The sequence below is a fragment of the Rhipicephalus microplus genome, unplaced genomic scaffold (assembly GCF_043290135.1).
Source record: "Rhipicephalus microplus isolate Deutch F79 unplaced genomic scaffold, USDA_Rmic scaffold_70, whole genome shotgun sequence".
NCBI classification, from domain to species: Eukaryota; Metazoa; Arthropoda; class Arachnida; order Ixodida; family Ixodidae; genus Rhipicephalus; species Rhipicephalus microplus.
The window spans coordinates 139,933-164,229 of record NW_027464643.1 but is presented as its reverse complement, the minus strand read 5'-3'; the positions used below and the strand labels follow the sequence as shown (position 1 = coordinate 164,229).

At 40.7% G+C, this 24,297-nt stretch overlaps 1 protein-coding gene and 1 long non-coding RNA gene across 2 annotated transcripts; one reads left to right on the top strand and one right to left on the bottom strand.

Moving 5' to 3' along the window:
- The first annotated feature begins 1,899 nt into the window (after window positions 1–1,899).
- LOC142790095 (uncharacterized) lies at window positions 1,900–4,416 on the top strand. Its single transcript, XR_012889373.1, has 2 exons — window positions 1,900–2,533; window positions 4,125–4,416. It is a non-coding gene; the product is annotated as an uncharacterized LOC142790095 (long non-coding RNA).
- Window positions 4,417–10,944: 6,528 nt separating this feature from the next.
- On the bottom strand, window positions 10,945–12,018 carry LOC119167817 (uncharacterized). Its single transcript, XM_037419338.2, has one exon. The coding sequence runs from the start codon at window positions 12,016–12,018 to the stop codon at window positions 11,311–11,313; it is 708 nt and encodes a 235-aa protein (XP_037275235.2). The 3' UTR covers window positions 10,945–11,310.
- Between the last annotated feature and the right edge of the window lie 12,279 nt (window positions 12,019–24,297).

Here is a 24,297-nt window from a genome sequence, read left to right as displayed (position 1 = left end):
CGAAGGTTAGGTTAGGTTAAGTTATGAAGCGTTGTAAAACTGCATTAAGCAATGCCAGCTATTGAGATGCAGTGTTTTCACCAATACAAGTCGGAAACTGTGACATCTATTGTGAAAGCGCATGAAACGGTCGTAATGTTGCAGAAAGCATTGTAAAGTAGCGAGTAAAACGTTTTCTAACGATATAATTGCGAAGGTTAAGTTAGGTTGGGTTATGTTAGTTTAAGCTATGTAGCGTCGTGAAACCAAAAAAAAACGACCTAGTCTAACGAGATAGTGTTGTTTTGTTGCGAGTACAAAACTGTGATAGCTGAAACATTGTGAAAGCACACAACACGGCGCGAACTAGCCAGATAGTGCGTCTTGTACCGTTACAATTGCGAACCTGCTATATTGCGATATTCTCGTGAAAGAAGAGTGAAACTTTGGGCTAGTTGGTATTGCATGATGAAGAACGTACAGCGCGAACACAAGACGGGAATACTAAAGAGGGGACACAGACAAGCGCTGACTAGCAACTGAATTTTTATTAACACAGAAGCGGAAAATATATACGGAAAAAACAACAGAAACAAGAAAACTGAAAAAATTACAGCATGACAAAGATTCTTCCATGTTATTGTTACACGCGCTCTTCTAGAAAAGATAATTCTTTGGCCGATAACCCGATGGAAGCCATGCTGATGCATAGCGACCCTTCTTTTGCGATATGAGCGGCTTCAATGATTTCACGAGTACGCATGTCCTGATGTCTGCCGATGATTGTTGTTTCTTCAAACAGGGGTGTGCAACCACAGGAACTGCAATGAATGGCCAAAAAACCTTCTCTGGCGTTGCGCACATTATTTTTGTGCTCTCGGAGGCGGTCATTTAGACACCTTCCAGTTTGGCCTATATAACAACACCCGCATGAAAGTGGAATGCGATAAATGACATTATGTGAACAATCTAGAAATTTCTTACGATGCTTGGTAGTGCACTGGCGTTTCCTTTTTTTGACAGGACAGGTGACACGTGAAAGATATGACAATTTGTGAGGTGCTGAAAAAACCACTCGAACGCCGCACTGTTGCCCTATTTTCCTGAGACGATGTGAAATATTATGCATGTATGGTATGACCGAAATCTTCTTGCCTCGACCGGTTTCCATGCTTGCCTGCTGAACATTTTCCTGGCAGCTTTTCTTCTTTTTTCTGTAAATTACTTCCGCTACCGATGTGAGCAGCTTATGTGGATAACCTGCTGCTTCGAGCCGACGAATCTGCGCCAAGAAACTTCTAGTGACAACGTGGTGACATGATTTATCTAATGCGTTGGAAAGACATGTTTGAACAATGCTTCGCTTGACTAATTTTGTGTGTGACGATGTGTACGGCAACAACGGTTTTTGTGCTCGTGGTTCGTACATCCAACATGAATGTTGATTGGCAAATGTTAGTCTGAGATCTAAAAAACGAATGCTGTTGTCTTCTGGCATTTCATGTGTGATACACAGCGGCGACAGGCACTCTTTAAATAATGATATGAGGTGACTTGTTGCAACTTGAAAGTTATCTGCATTGCGCTTGAGAATCACTAGATAATCATCTACAAAACGGAAGGTTTTCAGAACACTGCTACCATTGAGCCGTGCGTTAAGAGCTCTGTCTAACTTTGCTAGATAGAGGTCACTCAACAGTGGGGCAATGCATGAGCCTATAGACACACCATTCTTTTGAAGAAAAATTTCATTGTTCCATTCAACATAGGTAGATTTAAGGTAAAACGAGACAAGGTCAAGGAAAGCACCGCCACTAATACAAGTCGTGTTCTGGAATGCTACGGATCCAAATTCATCGATGCATTCTTCGATACATGAAATTAGTTCTTTGGATGGCAGAGAATAATACAATCTTCATCATGCAATACCAACTAGCCCAAAGTTTCACTCTTCTAAGTTATATTTCTAGTTCCTCGGGCTTCTTGACTCCTACTGCTGTGCATTCCTCTTTGCTCATTACCCTCATCTCCGTCGCCCTGTGCCGCGCCCGCATCTTATCATTCTGCATTCGAAAAAAACAGCTCCCTCCGGAAGTAAAAAGCTTGTTTGGTGGCTTCAGCCCTTCGGACCACCATGGCGTTAGGATGTGCAAAATCCTAAGGTCCGAATGGCAAAGGCAAGCACGACTCCACCGGGACACCCTGAATCTACAACTTCACCATAACGAAAGGCTACCAGCTGGCAGGAGAAAAAGGTGGCGAGAATATAACAATCTTATAGACTCCACTGTCGAACATATGTGGCAATGTGCTCTGAGGCAACTACGGATTGTGCAGCCAACTAGACCGCGTCAGGAAGGCGTCGTCCACGTCGCTGATGACGTCCAGCTTTCAGAACAAGTGCGCCGCACCCTGGGGCTGGGCCCAAAGTTTGCAGTGGAACAGAGAAAGACTCCCGCGGAGCTGCTATCTGTGGTTCGACAGGTCTCAAGCCTCGCACCGACGAATGAATGCGACAGGTGCGTTTCCGAGGGCGTTGACGTTCTGATGCATGGTAAGCCCACAAGCCACAACTTGCCTCTAAAGAAAGTCTCCACGTTCTTGCTCCGGAATGAACTGTGTGTCGTACCAGCAGATAAAGAGGGAGGTTTTGCTGTACTACCAAATGATGTGTACCTTCAAAAAGCGCATGGCGCTGTTCTCTCTGTGTTTAAACGATGCCCTGATGTATCCCTAGCAAAAGTTAAGGAAAAAGCCATCTTACTTTGCTCGCAACTAGATCTAAAAAAGCTGGCACTAACGATAGGTAAATGTCAGAATTTAGCCCTAGATATGTTTTTTTCATGCAAAACCCACAAAGAAGACTCACCTTTTCGCGTAATAATTTCAGAAAAAGGAACGTGGCAGAAAGCACTAGCGAGTTTCATTCAACAAAATTTGAAGCTGCTCAAAATTGATGATCCTTTCCTCATCCGTAATTCGCAAGAGGTCATAAGCTTCATCAACCAAAACCCGAACGAACAGCTCACCGCCTTTTCAATCGATGTGAAAGACTTGTATTATTCTCTGCCATCCAAAGAACTAATTTCATGTATCGAAGAATGCATCGATGAATTTGGATCCGTAGCATTCCAGAACACGACTTGTATTAGTGGCGGTGCTTTCCTTGACCTTGTCTCGTTTTACCTTAAATCTACCTATGTTGAATGGAACAATGAAATTTTTCTTCAAAAGAATGGTGTGTCTATAGGCTCATGCATTGCCCCACTGTTGAGTGACCTCTATCTAGCAAAGTTAGACAGAGCTCTTAACGCACGGCTCAATGGTAGCAGTGTTCTGAAAACCTTCCGTTTTGTAGATGATTATCTAGTGATTCTCAAGCGCAATGCAGATAACTTTCAAGTTGCAACAAGTCACCTCATATCATTATTTAAAGAGTGCCTGTCGCCGCTGTGTATCACACATGAAATGCCAGAAGACAACAGCATTCGTTTTTTAGATCTCAGACTAACATTTGCCAATCAACATTCATGTTGGATGTACGAACCACGAGCACAAAAACCGTTGTTGCCGTACACATCGTCACACACAAAATTAGTCAAGCGAAGCATTGTTCAAACATGTCTTTCCAACGCATTAGATAAATCATGTCACCACGTTGTCACTAGAAGTTTCTTGGCGCAGATTCGTCGGCTCGAAGCAGCAGGTTATCCACATAAGCTGCTCACATCGGTAGCGGAAGTAATTTACAGAAAAAAGAAGAAAAGCTGCCAGGAAAATGTTCAGCAGGCAAGCATGGAAACCGGTCGAGGCAAGAAGATTTCGGTCATACCATACATGCATAATATTTCACATCGTCTCAGGAAAATAGGGCAACAGTGCGGCGTTCGAGTGGTTTTTTCAGCACCTCACAAATTGTCATATCTTTCACGTGTCACCTGTCCTGTCAAAAAAAGGAAACGCCAGTGCACTACCAAGCATCGTAAGAAATTTCTAGATTGTTCACATAATGTCATTTATCGCATTCCACTTTCATGCGGGTGTTGTTATATAGGCCAAACTGGAAGGTGTCTAAATGACCGCCTCCGAGAGCACAAAAATAATGTGCGCAACGCCAGAGAAGGTTTTTTGGCCATTCATTGCAGTTCCTGTGGTTGCACACCCCTGTTTGAAGAAACAACAATCATCGGCAGACATCAGGACATGCGTACTCGTGAAATCATTGAAGCCGCTCATATCGCAAAAGAAGGGTCGCTATGCATCAGCATGGCTTCCATCGGGTTATCGGCCAAAGAATTATCTTTTCTAGAAGAGCGCGTGTAACAATAACATGGAAGAATCTTTGTCATGCTGTAATTTTTTCAGTTTTCTTGTTTCTGTTGTTTTTTCCGTATATATTTTCCGCTTCTGTGTTAATAAAAATTCAGTTGCTAGTCAGCGCTTGTCTGTGTCCCCTCTTTAGTATTCCCGTCTTGTGTTCGCGCTGTACGTTCTTCATCTCGTGAAAGCGCATGCAAGCAACGTGAAACCCTAAATAACGATGACATTTAGCGAGATACAGCGTTCTGTACTGTACTAAGTTGGTGAAAAACTGTGAGGTCATGCAAATATCGTAATTGTGAGCGAAACAGTGTAACAGAGCGTTTATTAGATAGAAGTGCGAAGGTTAGGTTAGGTTAAGGTATGAAGCGTTGTAAAACTGCATTAAGCAATATCAGCTATTGAGATGCAGTGTTTTTACCAATACAAGTCGGAAACTGTGACATCTATTGTGAAAGCGCATGAAACCGTCGTAATGTTGCAGAAAGCATTGTAAAGTAGCGAGTAAAACGTTTTGTAACGATAGAATTGCGAAGGTTAGGTTAGGTTGGGTTATGTTAGTTTAAGCTAGGTAGCGTCATGAAACCACAAAAAACGACCTTGTCTAACGAGATAGTGTTGTTTTCTTGCGAGTACAAAACTGTGATAGCTGAAATATTGTGAAAGCACACAACACGGCGTGAACTAGCCAGATAGTGCGTCTTGTACCGTTACAAGTGCGAAACTGCTATATTGTGATATTCTCGTGAAAGCGCATGCAAGCATCGTGAAACCTTAAACAACGATGTCATTTAGCGAGACAGCGTTCTGTACTGTACTAAGTTGGTGAAAAACTGTGAGGTCATGCAAATATCGTAATTGTGAGCGAAACAGTGTAACAGAGCGTTTATTAGATAGAAGTGCGAAGGTTAGGTTAGGTTAAGTTATGAAGCGTTGTGAAACCGCATTAAACAATGTCAGCTATTGAGATGCAGTGTTTTTCACCATTACAAGTCGGAAACTTTGATATCTAATGTGAAATCGCACGAAACCGTCGTAATGTTTCTGAAAGCATTGTAAAGTAGCGAGTAAAACGTTTTCTAACGATAGAATTGTGAAGGTTAAGTTAGGTTGGGTTATGTTAGTTTAAGCTAGGTAGCGTCGTGAAACCACCAAAAACGACCTCATCTAACAAGATAGTGTTGTATTGTTGCGAGTACAAAACTGTGATAGCTGAAATATTGTGAAAGCACACATCAGGGCGTGAACTAGCCAAATAGTGCGTCTTGTACCGTTACAAGTGCGAAACTGCTATATTGTGGTATTCTCGTGAAAGCGCATGCAAGCAGCGTGAAACCTTAAATAACGATGTCATTTAGCGAGATACAGCGTTCTGTACTGTACTAAGTTAGTGAAAAACTGCGAGTTCATGCAATTATATTAAGTGTGAACGAGACAGTGTGAAAGAGCCTTTTACGTACAAGTGCGAAGGTTAGGTTAGGTCAAGACTTGAAGCATCATGAAACCGCATTAAACAATGTTAGCTATTGAGATGCATTGTTTTTCACCATTACAAGTCGGAAAGTGTGACATCTATTGTGAAAGCGCATGAAACCGTCGTAAAGTTGCAGAAAGCATTGTAAAGTAGCGAGTAAAATGTTTTCTAACGATAGAATTGTGAAGGTTAGGTTAGGTTGGGTTATGTTAGTTTAAGCTATGTAGCGTCGTGAAACCACCAAAAACGACCTCATCTTGCGAGATAGTGTTGTTTTGTTGCGAGTACGAAACTGTGATAGCTGAACTATTGTGAAAGCACACAACACGGCGTGAACTAGCAAGATAGTGCGTCTTGTACCTTTACAAATGCGAAACTGCTATATTGTGATATTCTCGTGAAAGCGCATGCAAGCATCGTGAAACCTTCAATAACGATGTCATTTAGCGAGACAGCGTTCTGTACTGTACTAAGTTTGTGAAAAACTGTGAGTTCATGCAAATATTGTAATTGTGAGCGAAACAGTGTAACAGAGCGTTTATTAGAAGTGCGAAGGTTAGGTTAGGTTAAGTTATGAAGTGTTGTACAACTGCATTAAGCAATGTCAGCTATTGAGATGCAGTGTTTTCATCAATACAAGTCGGAAACTGTGACATCTATTGTGAAAGCGCATGAAACCGTCGTAATGCTGCAGAAAGCATTGTAAAGTAGCGAGTAAAACGTTTTCTAACAATAGAATTGTGAAGGTTAGGTTAGGTTGGGTTATGTTAGTTTAGGCTAGGTAGCATCGTGAAACCACCAAAAACGACTTAGTCTAAAGAGATAGTGTTGTTTGTTGCGAGTACGAAACTGTGATAGCTGAAACATTGTGAAAGCACACAACACGGCGCGAACTAGCCAGATAGTGCGTCTTGTACCGTTACAATTGCGAACCTGCTATATTGTGATATTCTCGTGAAAGCGCATGCAAGCAACGTGAAACCTTAAATAACGATGTCATTTAGCGAGATACAGCGTTCTGTACTGTACTAAGTTGGTGAAAAACTGTGAGGTCATGCAACTATCGTAATTGTGAGCGAAACAGTGTAACAGAGCGTTTATTAGATAGAAGTGCGAAGGTTAGGTTAGGTTAAGTTATGAAGCGTTGTAAAACTGCATTGAGCGATGTCAGCTATTGAGATGCAGTGGTTTTACCAATACAACTCGGAAACTGTGACATCTATTGTGAAAGCGCATGAACTCGTCGTAATGTTGCAGAAAGCATTGTAAAGTAGCGAGTAAAACGTTTTCTAACGATAGAATTGCGAAGGTTAAGTTAGGTTGGGTTATGTTAGTTTAAGCTAGGTAGCGTCGTGAAATCACAAAAAACGACCTCGTCTAACGAGATAGTGTTGTTTTGTTGCGAGTACAAAACTGTGATAGCTGAAATATTGTGAAAGCACACAACACGGCGTGAACTAGCCAGATAGTGCGTCTTGTACCGTTACAAGTGCGAAACTGCTATATTGTGATATTCTCGTGAAAGCGCATGCAAGCATCGTGAAACCTTAAATAACAATGTCATTTAGCGAGACAGCGTTCTGTACTGTACTAAGTTGGTGAAAAACTGTGAGGTCACGCAAATATCGTAATTGTGAGCGAAACAGTGTAACAGAGTGTTTATTAGATAGAATTGCGAAGGTTGGGTTAGGTTAAGTTATGAAGCGTTGTAAAACTGCATTGAGCAATGTCAGCTATTGAGATGCAGTGGTTTTACCAATACAACTCGGAAACTGTGACATCTATTGTGAAAGCGCATGAACTCGTCGTAATGTTGCAGAAAGCATTGTAAAGTAGCGAGTAAAACGTTTTCTAACGATAGAATTGCGAAGGTTAAGTTAGGTTGGGTTATGTTAGTTTAAGCTAGGTAGCGTCGTGAAATCACAAAAAACGACCTCGTCTAACGAGATAGTGTTGTTTTGTTGCGAGTACGAAACTGTGATAGCTGAAATATTGTGAAAGCACACAACACGGCGTGAACTAGCCAGATAGTGCGTCTTGTACCGTTACAAGTGCGAAACTGCTATATTGTGATATTCTCGTGAAAGCGCATGCAAGCATCGTGAAACCTTAAATAACAATGTCATTTAGCGAGACAGCGTTCTGTACTGTACTAAGTTGGTGAAAAACTGTGAGGTCACGCAAATATCGTAATTGTGAGCGAAACAGTGTAACAGAGTGTTTATTAGATAGAATTGCGAAGGTTAGGTTAGGTTAAGTTATGAAGCGTAGTAAAACCGCATTAAGCAATGTCAGCTATTGAGATGCAGTGTTTTTCACCAATACAAGTCGGAAACTGCGACATATAAAGCGAAAGCACATAAAACTGTCGTAATATTGCAGAAAGCATTGTAAAGTAGCGAGTAAAACGTTTGCTAACGATAGAATTGCGAAGGATAGGTTAGGTTGGGTTATGTTAGTTTAGGCTATGTAGCGTCGTGAAATCACAAAAAACGACCTCGTATAACGAGATAGTGTTGTTTTGTTGCGAGTACAAAACTGTGATAGCTGAAATATTGTGAAAGCACACAACACGGCGTGAACTAGCCAGATAGTGCGTCTTGTACCGTTACAAGTGCGAAACTGCTATATTGTGATATTCTCGTGAAAGCGCATGCAAGCATCATGAAACCTTAAATAACGATGTCATTTAGCGAGATACAGCGTTCTCTACTGTACTAAGTTGGTGAAAAACTGTGAGGTCACGCAAATATTGTAATTGTGAGCGAACCAGTGTAACAGAGTGTTTATTAGATAGAATTGCGAAGGTTAGGTTAGGTTAAGTTATGAAGCGTAGTAAAACCGCATTAAGCAATGTCAGCTATTGAGATGCAGTGTTTTTCACCAATACAAGTCGGAAACTGCGACATATAAAGCGAAAGCGCATAAAACTGTCGTAATGTTTCAGAAAGCATAGTAAAGTAGCGAGTAAAACGTTTTCTAACGATAGAATTGCGAAGGTTAGGTTAGGTTTGGTTGTGTTAGTTTAAGCTAGGTAGCGTCGTGAAACCACCATATACGACCTCATCTAACGAGATAGTGTTGTTTTGTTGCGAGTACGAAAGTGCGATAGCTGAAATATTGTGAAAACACACAACACGGCGTGAACTAGCCAGATAGTGCGTCTTGTACCGTTACAAGTGCGAAACTGCTATATTGTGATAATCTCGTGAAATCGCATGCAAGCATCGTGAAACCTTAAATAACAATGTCATTTAGCGAGACAGCGTTCTGTACTGTACTAAGTTGGTGAAAAACTGTGAGGTCACGCAAATATTGTAATTGTGAGCGAAACAGTGTAACAGAGCGTTTATTAGATAGAATTGCGAAGGTTAGGTTAGGTTAAGTTATGAAGCGTAGTAAAACCGCATTAAGCCATGTCAGCTATAGAGATGCAGTGTTTTTCACCATTACAAGTCGGAAACTGCGACATCTAAAGCGAAAGCGCATAAAGCTGTCGTAATGTTTCAGAAAGCATAGTAAAGTAGCGAGTAAAATGTTTTCTAACGATAGAAATGCGAAGGTTAGGTTAGGTTGGGTTGTGTTAGTTTAAGCTAGGTAGCGTCGTGAAACCACCAAATACGACCTCATCTAACGAGATAGTGTTGTTTTGTTGCGAGTACGAAAGTGCGATAACTGAAATATTGTGAAAGCACACAACACGGCGTGAACTAGCCAGATAGTGCGTCTTGTACCGTTACAAGTGCGAAACTGCTATATTGTGATAATCTCGTGAAATCGCATACAAGCATCGTGAAACCTTAAATAACGATGTCATTTAGCGAGACAGCGTTCTGTACTGTACTAAGTAGGTGAAAAACTGTGAGGTCATGCAAATATCGTAATTGTGAGCGAAACAGTGTAACAGAGCGTTTATTAGATAGAAGTGCGAAGGTTAGGTTAGGTTAAGTTATGAAGCGTTTTGAAACCGCATTAAACATTGTCAGCTATTGAGATGCAGTGTTTTTCACCATTACAAGCCGGAAACTGTGATATCTAATGTGAAATCGCACGAAACCGTCGTAATGTTTCGGAAAGCATAGTAAAGTAGCGAGTAAAACGTTTTCTAACGATAGAATTGCGAAGGTTAGGTTAGGTTGGGTTGTGTTAGTTTAAGCTAGGTAGCGTCGTGAAACCACCAAATACGACCTCATCTAACGAGATAGTGTTGTTTTGTTGCGAGTACGAAACTGCGATAGCTGAAATATTGTGAAAGCACACAACACGGCGTGAACTAGCTAGATAGTGCGTCTTGTACCGTTACAAGTGCGAAACTGCTATATTGTGATAATGTCGTGAAAGCGCATGCAAGCAGCGTGAAACCTTAAATAACGATGTCATTTAGCGAGATACAGCGTTCTGTACTGTACTAAGTTAGTGAAAAACTGTGAGTTCATGCAATTATATTAAGTGTGAACGAAACAGTGTGAAAGAGCCTTTTACGTACAAGTGCGAAGGTTAGGTTAGGTCAAGACTTGAAGCTTCATGAAACCGCATTAAACAATGTTAGCTATTGAGATGCTTTGTTTTTCACCATTACAAGTCGGAAAGTGTGACATCTATTGTGAAAGCGCATGAAACCGTCGTAAAGTCAGAAAGCATTGTAAAGTAGCGAGTAAAATGTTTTCTAACGATAGAATTGTGAAGGTTAGGTAAGGTTGGGTTATGTTAGTTTAAGCTAGGTAGCGTCGTGAAACCACCAAAAACGACCTCATCTAACGAGATAGTGTTGTTTTGTTGCGAGTACGAAAGTGCGATAGCTGAAATATTGTGAAAGCACACAACACGGCGTGAACTAGCCAGATAGTGCGTCTTGTACCATTACAAGTGCCAAACTGCTATATTGTGATAACATCGTGAAAGCGCATGCAAGCATCGTGAAACCTTAAATAACGATGTCATTTAGCGAGATACAGCGTTCTGTACTGTACTAAGTTGGTGAAAAAACTGTGAGGTCATGCAAATATCGTAATTGTGAGCGAAACAGTGCAACAGAGCGTTTTTTAGATAGAAGTGCGAAGGTTAGGTGAGGTTAAGTTATGAAGCGTTGTAAAACTGCATTAAACAATGTCAGCTATTGAGATGCAGTGTTTTTCACCATTACAAGTCGGAAACTGTGATATCTTTTTTTTTTTTATTCAAGTACCCTAAAGGCCTGGGTAGGCATTACATAGGGGAGTTGTAGCACAATAAAGCTGTTACAATTACAGTGTATAATTTGAATAACAAATACAAACGATTGATATAAATATGCACATACATATGTAGAGATATTATTACTTAACAGTACAGAGATGCTACGTGGAGGAATAAAGAAAGTACTACTAAAAAAGAAACAAAAAAAAGAAAAGAACAGGACAACAAAACTCTAAGGAAAATTTTCGCAGTGTTCAAAACAACAAAAGGATGCAAAGAAAGGATAATTCACGTTCATTGAAATACCGCGTACAAGAACAACGACAACAAGTACAACAAAACAGATATGCACAAGAACAATATTAACTTTCATTAAAATAACTTTTAAGTTTATTCATGAAATCTTCATGATTTTGGGAAGAAACGACGTCGGCAGGTAGCTTGTTCCAGTGATATATTGCGAGAAAGAGGGGGGATTTACTTAAGAAGTTTGTTCGAGCAAAAACGGGTTGTACTTTAAAGGGATGATCCAGGCGCGGAAAGATACGATGGGCGGCCGTGATGTGGCGTACGCGGAACGATGATGATGAGTGATAAAGTTTGTGGAAATGAGATAGAAGTGCTATGATTCTTCTATTCTCTAGGGTGCTTAGATTCAGAGATTTTTTTAGGTTAGTTATGCTTGATGTTCGTGAATAATCTTTGGTAATGAAGCGGGTTGCTTTATTTTGAATTGCTTCGAGTTTGTTGATGAGATAAGACTGGTGCGGGTTCCAAATAAAAGATGCATATTCTAGTTTTGCGCGAACCAACGTCGCATAGGCCAATAATTTAGTAGACTTGTTTGCCAAATAAAGGTTACGCCTGATAAAACCAAGAGTTTTGCATGCACTGCTACAGATTGCTTCGATGTGGTCACTCCATGAAATGTTAGAAGATAAATGAACTCCCAAGTATTTTATTGTATGCGCACGCGCGATGACTGAGTCATTTATCAAATAATGAGTAAGCTTAGGATTAGACACTCTAGTGAAGACTACAGCCTTAGTTTTCGAAGTATTTATCTCCATTTGCCACTGTTCACACCAATCTGCAATTTTCGCAAGGTCAGATTGCAAAGCGTCACTATCAGAGGTGGTAGTTATTCGTCTATAAATTACGCAGTCATCTGCGAATAATCGAACTGTAGATGAAATGCTATTGCTGATGTCATTTACATACAACAGGAATAAAATAGGCCCCAATACAGAGCCCTGAGGCACCCCTGACTTGACCAGTGATCGTGAGGAAGAAAATTCATTGGCAGTTACAAATTGGTACCTGTCGGTTAAGAAATTCCTTATCCAATTCACAACCTGACTATGTATATTAAAATAGCGAAGTTTTTGTAATAAACGGTTATGAGCTACCTTATCGAACGCCTTGGCGAAGTCGATAAATATGGCATCTATTTGCGATGAGTCATTAACAGCTTCGTAAATGTCAGAGACCAGCTCGAATAACTGCGTCTCGCAGGAGCGACCCTGTTGAAAGCCGTGCTGGTTGCTGAAAAGATGGTTGTGCTTTGTTAGGTACTTCATGATTGCCGATGATATGATATGCTCTAATAATTTACATGGTATACTGGTCAGCGAGATTGGTCTGTAGTTGGTGACAGATGACGGGTCTCCGGATTTAAAAATTGGTACTATTTTAGAAACTTTCCATCCGTCAGGAACGCATCCTGACTGAATCGATTGCTGGAAAAGGCATGCAAAAATGGGAGAAATAACAGGTTTAGTTAACTTTAGCAGTTTAGGACAAATACCATCTGGACCAGGAGCAGAGCTGCTAGAAAGACGATCAATAGCAGCTTCGATTCCCTTTTCAGTGATCACGATGTCCTCCATGATGGAGGTAACGGAGCCGAGGTGAATATTGTCGGTAATAGGAAGCTCACGAGAAAAAACAGAACAAAAGAAGGAATTGAACGCAGTAGCGACTTCAGAGGGCGGGAGGAACTCGTTGCCTTGCATTATCGATATGAAACATGAAGACGACGGCTTGGGGTTTATTACTTTCCAGAATTTTTTTGTGTTGACAGTTAACATGTTGGAGATGTCATGGTTGAAAAATTTGTCTTTTGCTGCCTCAATTTCGGTTTTGCATAACTGCGACTGTTCGCGATAAGCCTTCCAGGCATCGTCAGATTGCAAGGTTTTAGCTCTTGAATAAAAGCGCTTCTTCTTGTTAATGCATCGCTTCACGTGGGAGGTAAACCAAGCGCTCCCTGTAGACACAGATATGTGTATTTTTGGAATGTATTTTTCTTTGAGTTCGATTAGCTTGTGACAGACGATCATCCAGTTCTCATTGCTGTCGCGATGCTGCATGCCGTTGAAAAATTCTACGCAAAAGGACGAGAGTTCGCTATAGATCATTTCAACATCTGCACGTGCGTAATCATAAATTGTTTTCTTTTCATTCACGCTTTCTTTACGCGTTAACTTGAATTCACAATGGATGACATTATGGTCACTGATGCAGTCTAACACATTAACAGACATGTTTGACGGTTCGGTGGTAAGCACAAGATCCAAGATAGCATCCCCCCGTGTTGGTATAGAAACTATTTGGCTTAAACCGTAAGACGAAATCACGTCAAGAAAGTCCTTACATTCAGCTATCCTTGCGCCGCTATCGGCTGTGCCCGTCCGCCAGTTAATTCCAGGATAGTTAAAGTCGCCCGCGAGAATCACAGGAGAGCCAGGAAATCTGTCATATACGAGGCTCAATGATTCGTTTAGGCAATTAACGAAGGTTTCTTTTGAGTCAGGCGGACGGTAACAAACCCCAACGGCACAAGTTACACATGAAAGCTGGACCAATACCCACAAAATTTCAATACAGGAACCCGTATCAAGCAGACGCGCTTGAAGATCTTTTTTTACTGCAATCATAACACCACCTCCTCGTGTTTCCGTTCTGTCCTTTCGAAACAGGATAAAGTTTTTAGTAAAAGACAATTCATGGTTACACACATCACTCGTCAGCCATGTTTCAGTTCCCACTATGATGTCTGCCGAGCAGGATTCGACAAACGCACAAAGGTGATCTTGTTTTCGAAAAATACTTCTAAAATTAGCTATAATAATAGATAGTTTTTTAACTTCGGTTTCAACTTCGGTTTCAATGGGGCGTCATTCATAAATCGCGGGAGCGTCTTGTCTCGGGATGGGGACCACTTTATTGCTCGAGGAATCGACGGTGAAAATTACGTTGCCCATTATAAGCTTGTCAAACTGCAACTTATACTTCTCATTTTTCTGTCGCTTCGCACGCGCGAAATCACGAAGCGTTTTTCTAATTAGCTGCACACGAGGTGAAAAATCCTCCTCGATCCACACTCGCGATTTCGTGCGATTTCACATATCTCATGTGAAATCGCACGAAACCGTCGTAATGTTTCGGAAAGCATAGTAAAGTAGCGAGTAAAACGTTTTCTAACGATAGAATTGCGAAGGTTAGGTTAGGTTGGGTTGTGTTAGTTTAAGCTAGGTAGCATCGTGAAACCACCAAATCCGACCTCATCTAACGAGATAGTGTTGTTTTGTTGCGAGTACGAAACTGCGATAGCTGAAATATTGTGAAAGCACACAACACGGCGTGAACTAGCCAGATAGTGCGTCTTGTACCGTTTAAAGTGCGAAACTGCTATATTGTGATAATCTCGTGAAAGCGCATGCAAGCAGCGTGAAACCTTAAATAACGATGTCATTTAGCGAGATACAGCGTTCTGTACTGTACTAAGTTGGTGAAAAAACTGTGAGGTCATGCAAATATCGTAATTGTGAGCGAAACAGTGTAACAGAGCGTTTTTAGATAGAAGTGCGAAGGTTAGGTTAGGTTAAGTTATGAAGCGTTTTAAAACTGCATTAAACAATGTCAGCTATTGAGATGCAGTGTTTTTCACCATTACAAGTCGGAAACTGTGATATCTCATGTGAAATCGCACGAAACCGTCGTAATGTTTCGGAAAGCATAGTAAAGTAGCGAGTGAAACGTTTTCTAACGATAGAATTGCGAAGGTTAAGTTAGGTTGGGTTGTGTTAGTTTAAGCTAGGTAGCGTCGTGAAACCACCAAATACGACCTCGTCTAACGAGATAGTGTTGTTTTGTTGCGAGTACGAAACTGCGATAGCTGAAATATTGTGAAAGCACACAACACGGCGTGAACTAGCTAGATAGTGCGTCTTGTACCGTTACAAGTGCGAAACTGCTATATTGTGATAATGTCGTGAAAGCGCATGCAAGCAGCGTGAAACCTTAAATAACGATGTCATTTAGCGAGATACAGCGTTCTGTACTGTACTAAGTTAGTGAAAAACTGTGAGTTCATGCAATTATATTAAGTGTGAACAAAACAGTGTGAAAGAGCCTTTTACGTACAAGTGCGAAGGGTAGGTTAGGTCAAGACTTGAAGCTTCATGAAACCGCATTAAACAATGTTAGCTATTGAGATGCTTTGTTTTTCACCATTACAAGTCGGAAAGTGTGACATCTATTGTGAAAGCGCATGAAACCGTCGTAAAGTTGCAGAAAGCATTGTAAAGTAGCGAGTAAAACGTTTTCTAACGATAGAATTGCGAAGGTTAGGTTAGGTTGGGTTGTGTTAGTTTAAGCTAGGTAGCGTCGTGAAACCACCAAATACGACCTCATCTAACGACATAGTGTTGTTTTGTTGCGAGTACGAAACTGCGATAGCTGAAATATTGTGAAAGCACACAACACGGCGTGTACTAGCCAGATAGTGCGTCTTGTACCGTTACAAGTGCGAAACTGCTATATTGTGATATTCTCGTGAAAGCGCATGCAAGCAGCGTGAAACCTTAAATAACGATGTCATTTAGCGAGATACAGCGTTCTGCACTGTACTAAGTTGGTGAAAAACTGTGAGGTCATGCAAATATCGTAATTGTGAGCGAAACAGTGTAACAGAGCGTTTTTTAGATAGAAGTGCGAAGGTTAGGTAAGGTTAGGTTATGAAGCATTGTAAAACTGCATTAAGCAATGTCAGCTATTGAAAGGCAGTGTTTTTCACCATTACAAGTCGGAAACTGCGATATCTGACGTGAAATCGCACGAAACCGTCGTAATGTTGCAGAAAGCATAGTAAAGTAGCGAGTAAAACGTTTGCTAACGATAGAATTGCGAAGGTTAGGTTAGGTTGGGTTATGTTAGTTTAAGCTAGGTAGCGTCGTGAAACCACCAAAAACGACCTCATCTAACGAGATAGTGTTGTTTTGTTGCGAGTACGAAACGGTGATAGCTGAAATATTGTGAAAGCACACAACACGGCGTGAACTCGCCACATAGTGCGTCTTGTACCATTACAAGTGCGAAACTACTATATTGTGATATTCTCGTGAAAGCGCATGCAAGCATCGTGAAATCTTAAATAACGATGTCATTTAGCGAGACAGCGTTCTGTACTGTACTAAGTTGGTGAAAAACTGTGAGGTCATGCAAATATCGTAATTGTGAGCGAAACAGTGTAACAGAGCGTTTATTAGATAGAAGTGCGAAGGTTAGGTTAGGTCAAGTTATGAAGCGTTGTAAAACTGCATTAAGCAAGGTCAGCTATTGAGATGCAGTGTTTTCACCATTACAAGTCGGAAACTGCGACATCTATTGTGAAACGCATGAAACCATCGTAATGTTGCAGAAAGCATTGTAAAGTAGCGAGTAAAAAGTTTTCTAACGATAGAATTGTGAAGGTTAGGTTAGGTTGGGTTATGTTAGTTTAAGCTAGGTAGCGTCGTGAAACCACCAAATATGACCTCATCTAACGAGATAGTGTTGTTTTGTTGCGAGTACGAAACTGCGATATCTGAAATATTGTGAAAGCCCACAACACGGCCTGAACTAGCCAGATAGTGCGTCTTGTACCGTTACAAGTGCGAAACTGCTATATTATGATATTCTCGTGAAAGCGCATGCAAGCAGCGTGAAACCTTAAATAACGATGTCATTTAGCGAGATACAGCGTTCTGTACTGTTCTAAGTTGGTGAAAAACTGTGAGGTCATGCAAATATCGTAATTTTGAGCTAAACAGTATCACAGAGCGTTTATTAGAAGTGCTAAGGTTAGGTTAGGTTAAGTTATGAAGCGTTGTAAAAGCGCATTAAGCAATGTCAGCTATTGAGATGCAGTGTTTTTCACCATTACAAGTCGGAAACTGCGATATCTAATGTGAAATCGCACGAAACCGTCGTAATGTTGCAGAAAGCATTGTGGAGTAGCGAGTAAAACGTTTTCTAACGATAGAATTGTGAAGGTTAGGTTAGGTTGGGTTATGTTAGTTTAAGCTAGGTAGCGTCGTGAAACCACCAAAAACGACGTACCTAACGAGATAGTGTTGTTTTGTTGCGAGTACGAAACTGTGATAGCTGAAATATTGTGAAAGCACACAACACGGCGTGAAGTAGCCAGATAGTTCGTCTTGTACCGTTACAAGTGCGAAACTGCTATGTTGTGATTTTCTCGTGAAAGCGCATGCAAGCAATGTGAAACCTTAAATGACGATGTCATTTAGTGAGATGCAGCGTTCTGTACTGTACTAAGTTGGTGAAAAACTGTGAGGTTATGCAAATATCGTAATTGTGAGCGAAACAGTGTAACAGAGCGTTTTTTAGATAGAAGTGCGAAGGTTACGTTAGGTTAAATTATGAAGTGTTGTAAAACCGCATGGAACAATGTCAGCTATTGAGATGCAGTGTTTTTCACCATAACAAGTCGGAAGCTGCGACATCTAATGTGAAAGTCCATAAAACCATCGTAATGTTGCAGAAAGCATTGTAAAGTAGCGACTAAAACGTTTTCTAACGATAGAATTGTGAAGGTTAGGTTAGGTTGGGTTATGTTAGTTTAAGCTAGGTAGCGTCGTGAAGCCACCAAAAACGACCTCATCTAGCGAGATAGTGTTGTTTTGTTGCGAGTAAAAAAACTGCGATAGGTAAAATATTGTGAAAGCACACAACACAGCGCGAACTAGCCAGATAGTGCGTTTTGTACCGTTACAAGTGCGAAACTGCTATATTGTGATAATCTCGTGAAAGCGCATGCAAACATCGTGAAACCTTAAATAACGATGTCATTTAGCGAGACAGCGTTCTATACTGTACTAAGTTGGTGAAAAACTGTGAGGTCATGCAAATATATTAAGTGTGAACGAAACAGTGTAAGAGAGCCTTTTACGTACAAGTGCGAAGGTTAGGTTAGGTCAAAACTTGAAGCATCTTAAAACCGCATTACACAATGTTATCTATTGAGATGCATTGTTTTTTGCCATTACAAGTCGGAAACTGCGACATCTAATGTGAAAGCGCATAAAACCGTCGTAATGTTGCAGAAAGCATTGTGAAGTAGTGAGTAAAACGTTTTCTAACGATAGAATTGCGAAGGTTAGGTTAGGTTGGGTTATGTTAGTTTAAGCTAGATAGCGTCGTGAAACCACCAAAAACGACCTCATCTAACAAGATAGTGTTGTATTGTTGCGAATACGAAACTGTGATAGCTGAAATATTGTGAAAGCACACAACACGGCGTGAACTAGCCAAATAGTGCGTCTTGTACCGTTACAAGTGCGAAACTGCTCTATTGTGGTATTCTCGTGAAAGCGCATGCAAGCAGCGTGAAACCTTAAATAACGATGTCATTTACCGAGATACAGCGTTCTGTATGGTATTAAGTTGGTGAAAAACTGTGAGTTCATGCAAATATATTAAGTGTGAACGAAACAGTGTAAGAGAGCCTTTTACATACAAGTGCGAAGGTTAGGTTAGGTCAAGACTTGAAGCATCATGAAACCGCATTAAACAATGTTAGCTATTGAGATGCATTGTTTTTCACCATTAAAAGTCGGAAAGTGTGACATCTATTGTGAAAGCGCATGAAACCGTCGTAAAGTTGCAGAAAGCATTGTGAAGTAGCGAGTAAAACGTTTTCTAATGATAGAATTGTGAAGGTTAGGTTAGGTTGGGTTATATTAGTTTAAGCTAAGTAGCGTCGTGAAACCACCAAAAACGACCTCATCTAGCGAGATAGTGTTGTTTTTTTGCGAGTACGAAACTGTGATAGCTAAAACATTGTGAAAGCACAGAACACGGCGCGAACTAGCCAGATAGTGCGTCTTGTACCGTTACAATTGCGAACCTGCTGTATTGAGATATTCTCGTAAAAGCGCATGCAAGCAACGTGAAACCTTAAATAACGATGTCATTTAGCGAGATACAGCGTTCTGTACTGTACTAAGTTGGTGAAAAACTGTGAGGTCATGCAAATATCGTAATTGTGAGCGAAACAGTGTAACAGAGCGTTTATTAGATAGAATTGCGAAGGTTAGGTTAGGTTAAGTTATGAAGCGTTGTAAAACGGCATTAAGCAATGTCAGCTATAGAGATGCAGTGTTTTTCACCATTACAAGTCGGAAACTGCGACATCTAATGCGAAAGCGCATAAAACCGTCGTAATATTGCAGAAAGCATTGTAAAGTAGCGAGTAAAACGTTTTCTAACGATAGAATTGCGAAGGTTAGGTTAGGTTGGGTTGTTTTGGTTTAAGCTAGGTAGCGTCGTGAAACCACCAAATACGACCTCATCTAACGAGATAGTGTTGTTGTGTTGTGAGTACGAAACTGCGATAGCTGAAATATTGTGAAAGCACACAACACGGCGTGAACTAGCCAGATAGTGCGTCTTGTACCGTTACAAGTGCGAAATTGCTATATTGTGATATTCTCGTGAAAGCGCATGCAAGCGTCGTGAAACCTTAAATAACGATGTCATTTAGCGAGATACAGCGTTCTGTACTGTTCCGTTGGTGAAAATTGTGAGGTCATGCAAGTATCGTAATTGTGAGCGAAACAGTGTAACAGAGCGTTTATTAGATAGAATTGCGAAGGTTAGGTTAGGTTAAGTTATGAAGCGTTGTAAAACGGCATTAAGCAATGTCAGCTATAGAGATGCAGTGTTTTTCACCATTACAAGTCGGAAACTGCGACATCTAATGCGAAAGCGCATAAAACCGTCGTAATATTGCAGAAAGCATTGTAAAGTAGCGAGTAAAAGGTTTTCTAACGATAGAATTGCGAAGGTTAGGTTAGGTTGGGTTGTTTTGGTTTAAGCTATGTAGCGTCGTGAAACCACCAAATACGACCTCATCTAACGAGATAGTGTTGTTGTGTTGCGAGTACGAAACTGCGATAGCTGAAATATTGTGAAAGCACACAACACGGCGTGAACTAGCCAGATAGTGCGTCTTGTACCGTTACAAGTGCGAAATTGCTATATTGTGATATTCTCGTGAAAGCGCATGCAAGCATCGTGAAACCTTAAATAACGATGTCATTTAGCGAGATACAGCGTTCTGTACTGTTCCGTTGGTGAAAATTGTGAGGTCATGCAAGTATCGTAATTGTGAGCGAAACAGTGTAACAGAGCGTTTATTAGATAGAAGTGCGAAGGTTAGGTTAGGTCAAGTTATGAAGCGTTGTAAAAGCGCATTAAGCAATGTCAGCTATTGAGATGCAGTGTTTTTCACCATTACAAGTCGGAAACTGCGATATCTAATGTGAAATCGCACGAAACCGTCGTAATGTTGCAGAAAGCATTGTGGAGTAGCGAGTAAAACGTTTTCTAACGATAGAATTGCGAAGGTTAGGTTAGGTTGGGTTATGTTAGTTTAAGCTAGGTAGCGTCGTGAAACCACCAAAAACGACGTACCTAACGAGATAGTGTTGTTTTGTTGCGAGTACGAAACTGTGATAGCTGAAATATTGTGAAAGCACACAACACGGCGTGAACTAGCCAGATAGTGCGTCTTGTACCGTTACAAGTGAGAAATTGCTATAATGTGATATTCTCGTGAAAGCGCATGCAAGCATCATGAAACCTTAAATAACGATGTCATTTAGCGAGATACAGCTTTCTGTACTGTACTAAGTTGGTGAAAAACTGTGAGGTCATGCAAATATCGTAATTGTTATCGAAACAGTGTAACAGAGCGTTTTTTAGATAGAAGTGCGAAGGTTAGGTAAGGTTAAGTCATGAAGCGTTGTAAAACCGTATTAAACAATGTCAGCTATTGAGATGCAGTGTTTTTCACCATTACAAGTCGGAAACTGCGACATCTGATGTGAAAGCGCAAGAAACCGTCGTAATGTTGCAGAAAGCATTGTAAAGTAGCGAGTAAAATGTTTTCTAACGATAGAATTGTGAAGGTTAGGTTAGGTTGGCTTATGTTAGTTTAAGATAGGTAGCGTCGTGAAACCACCAAAAACGACCTCATCTAACGAGATAGTGTTGTTTTGTTGCGAGTACGAAACTGTGATATCTGAAATATTATGAAAGCACACAACATGGCGTGAACTAGCCAGATAGTTCGTCTTGTACCGTTACAAGTGCGAAACTGCTATGTTGTGATTTTCTCGTGAAAGCGCATGCAAGCAATGTGAAACCTTAAATAACGATGTCATTTAGCGAGATGCAGCGTTCTGTACTGTACTAAGTTGGTGAAAAACTGTGAGGTCATGCAAATATCGTAATTGTGAGCGAAACAGTGTAACAGAGCGTTTTTTAGATAGAAGTGCGAGGGTTACGTTAGGTTAAATTATGAAGTGTTGTAAAACCGCATTGAACAATGTCAGCTATTGAGATGCAGTGTTTTTCACCATAACAAGTCGGAAGCTGCGACATCTAATGTGAAAGCGCATAAAACCGTCGTAATGTTGCAGAAAGCATTGTAAAGTAGCGACTAAAACGTTTTCTAACGATAGAATTGTGAAGGTTAGGTTAGGTTGGGTTATGTTAGTTTAAGCTAGGTAGCGTCGTGAAGCCACCAAAAACGACCTCATCTAGCGAGATAGCGTTGTTTTGTTGCGAGTAAAAAAACTGCGATAGGTAAAATATTGTGAAAGCACACAACACAGCGCGAACTAGCCAGATAGTGCGTTTTGTACCGTTACAAGTGCGAAACTGCTATATTGTGATATTCTCGTGAAAGCGCATGCAAGCATCGTGAAACCTTGAATAACGATGTCATTTAGCGAGAGAGCGTTCTTTACTGTACTATGTTGGTGAAAAACTGTGAGGTCATGCAAATATATTAAGTGTGAACGAAACAGTGTAAGAGAGCCTTTTACGTACAAGTGCGAAGGTTAGGTTAGGTCAAAACTTGAAGCATCTTAAAACCGCATTACACAATGTTATCTATTGAGATGCATTGTTTTTCGCCATTACAAGTCGGAAACTGCGACATCTAATGTGAAAGCGCATAAAACCGTCGTAATGTTGCAGAAAGCATTGTGAAGTAGTGAGTAAAACGTTTTCTAACGATAGAATTGCGAAGGTTAGGTTAGGTTGGGTTATGTTAGTTTAAGCTAGATAGCGTCGTGAAACCACCAAAACGACCTCATCTAGCGAGATAGTGTTGTTTTTTTGCGAGTACGAAACTGTGATAGCTAAAACATTGTGAAAGCACAGAACACGGCGCGAACTAGCCAGATAGTGCGTCTTGTACCGTTACAATTGCGAACCTGCTGTATTGAGATATTCTCGTAAAAGCGCATGCAAGCAACGTGAAACCTTAAATAACGATGTCATTTAGCGAGATACAGCGTTCTGTACTGTACTAAGTTGGTGAAAAACTGTGAGGTCATGCAAATATCGTAATTGTGAGCGAAACAGTGTAACAGAGCGTTTATTAGATAGAATTGCGAAGGTTAGGTTAGGTTAAGTTATGAAGCGTTGTAAAACGGCATTAAGCAATGTCAGCTATAGAGATGCAGTGTTTTTCACCATTACAAGTCGGAAACTGCGACATCTAATGCGAAAGCGCATAAAACCGTCGTAATATTGCAAAAAGCATTGTAAAGTAGCGAGTAAAACGTTTTCTAACGATAGAATTGCGAAGGTTAGGTTAGGTTGGGTTGTTTTGGTTTAAGCTAGGTAGCGTCGTGAAACCACCAAATACGACCTCATCTAACGAGATAGTGTTGTTGTGTTGCTAGTACGAAACTGCGATAGCTGAAATATTGTGAAAGCACACAACACGGCGTGAACTAGCCAGATAGTGCGTCTTGTACCGTTACAAGTGCGAAATTGCTATATTGTGATATTCTCGTGAAAGCGCATGCAAGCGTCGTGAAACCTTAAATAACGATGTCATTTAGCGAGATACAGCGTTCTGTACTGTTCCGTTGGTGAAAATTGTGAGGTCATGCAAGTATCGTAATTGTGAGCGAAACAGTATAACAGAGCGTTTATTAGATAGAAGTGCAAAGGTTAGGTTAGGTTAAGTTATGAAGCGTTGTAAAACCGCATTAAACAATGTCAGCTATTGAGATGCAGTGTTTTTCACCATAACAAGTCGGAAACTGCGATATCTAATGTGAAATCGCACGAAACCGTCGTAATGTTGCAGAAAGCATTGTGGAGTAGCGAGTAAAACGTTTTCTAACGATAGAATTGCGAAGGTTAGGTTAGGTTGGGTTATGTTAGTTTAAGCTAGGTAGCGTCGTGAAACCACCAAAAACGACGTACCTAACGAGATAGTGTTGTTTTGTTGCGAGTACGAAACTGTGATAGCTGCAACATTGTGAAAGCACACAACACGGCGCGAACTAGCCAGATAGTGCGTCTTGTACCGTTACAATTGCGAACCTGCTATATTGTGATATTCTCGTGAAAGCGCATGCAAGCAACGTGAAACCCTAAATTAAGATATCATTTAGCGAGATACAGCGTTCTGTACTGTACTAAGTTGGTGAAAAACTGTGAGGTCATGAAAATATCGTAATTGTGAGCGAAACAATGTAACAGACCGTTGTTTAGATAGAAGTGCGAAGGTTAGGTTAGGTGAAGTTATGAAGCGTTGTAAAACTGCATTAAGCAATGTCAGCTATTGAGATGCAGTGTTTTCACCAATACAAGTCGGAAACTGTGACATCTATTGCGAAAGCGCATGAAACCGTCGTAATGTAGCAGAAAGCATTGTAAAGTAGCGAGTAAAACGTTTTCTAACGATAGAATTGCGAAGGTTAGGTTAGGTTGGGTTATGTTAGTTTAAGCTAGGTAGCGCCGTGAAACCACAAAAACGACCTCGTCTAACGAGATAGTGTTGTTTTGTTGCGAGTACGAAAGTGTGATAGCTGAAATATTGTGAAAGCACACAACACGGCGTGAACTAGCCAGATAGTGCGTCTTGTATCGTTACAAGTGCGAAACTGCTATATTGTGATATTCTCGTGAAAGCGCAAGCAAGCAGCGTGAAACCTTAAATAACGATGTTATATAGCGAGATACAGCGTTCT

What these genes read in the sequence shown, in the direction of transcription:
- LOC119167817 (XM_037419338.2), bottom strand. Translation starts at nt 12,018, where the DNA reads ATGGAGATAAATACTTCGAAAACTAAGGCTGTAGTCTTCACTAGAGTG.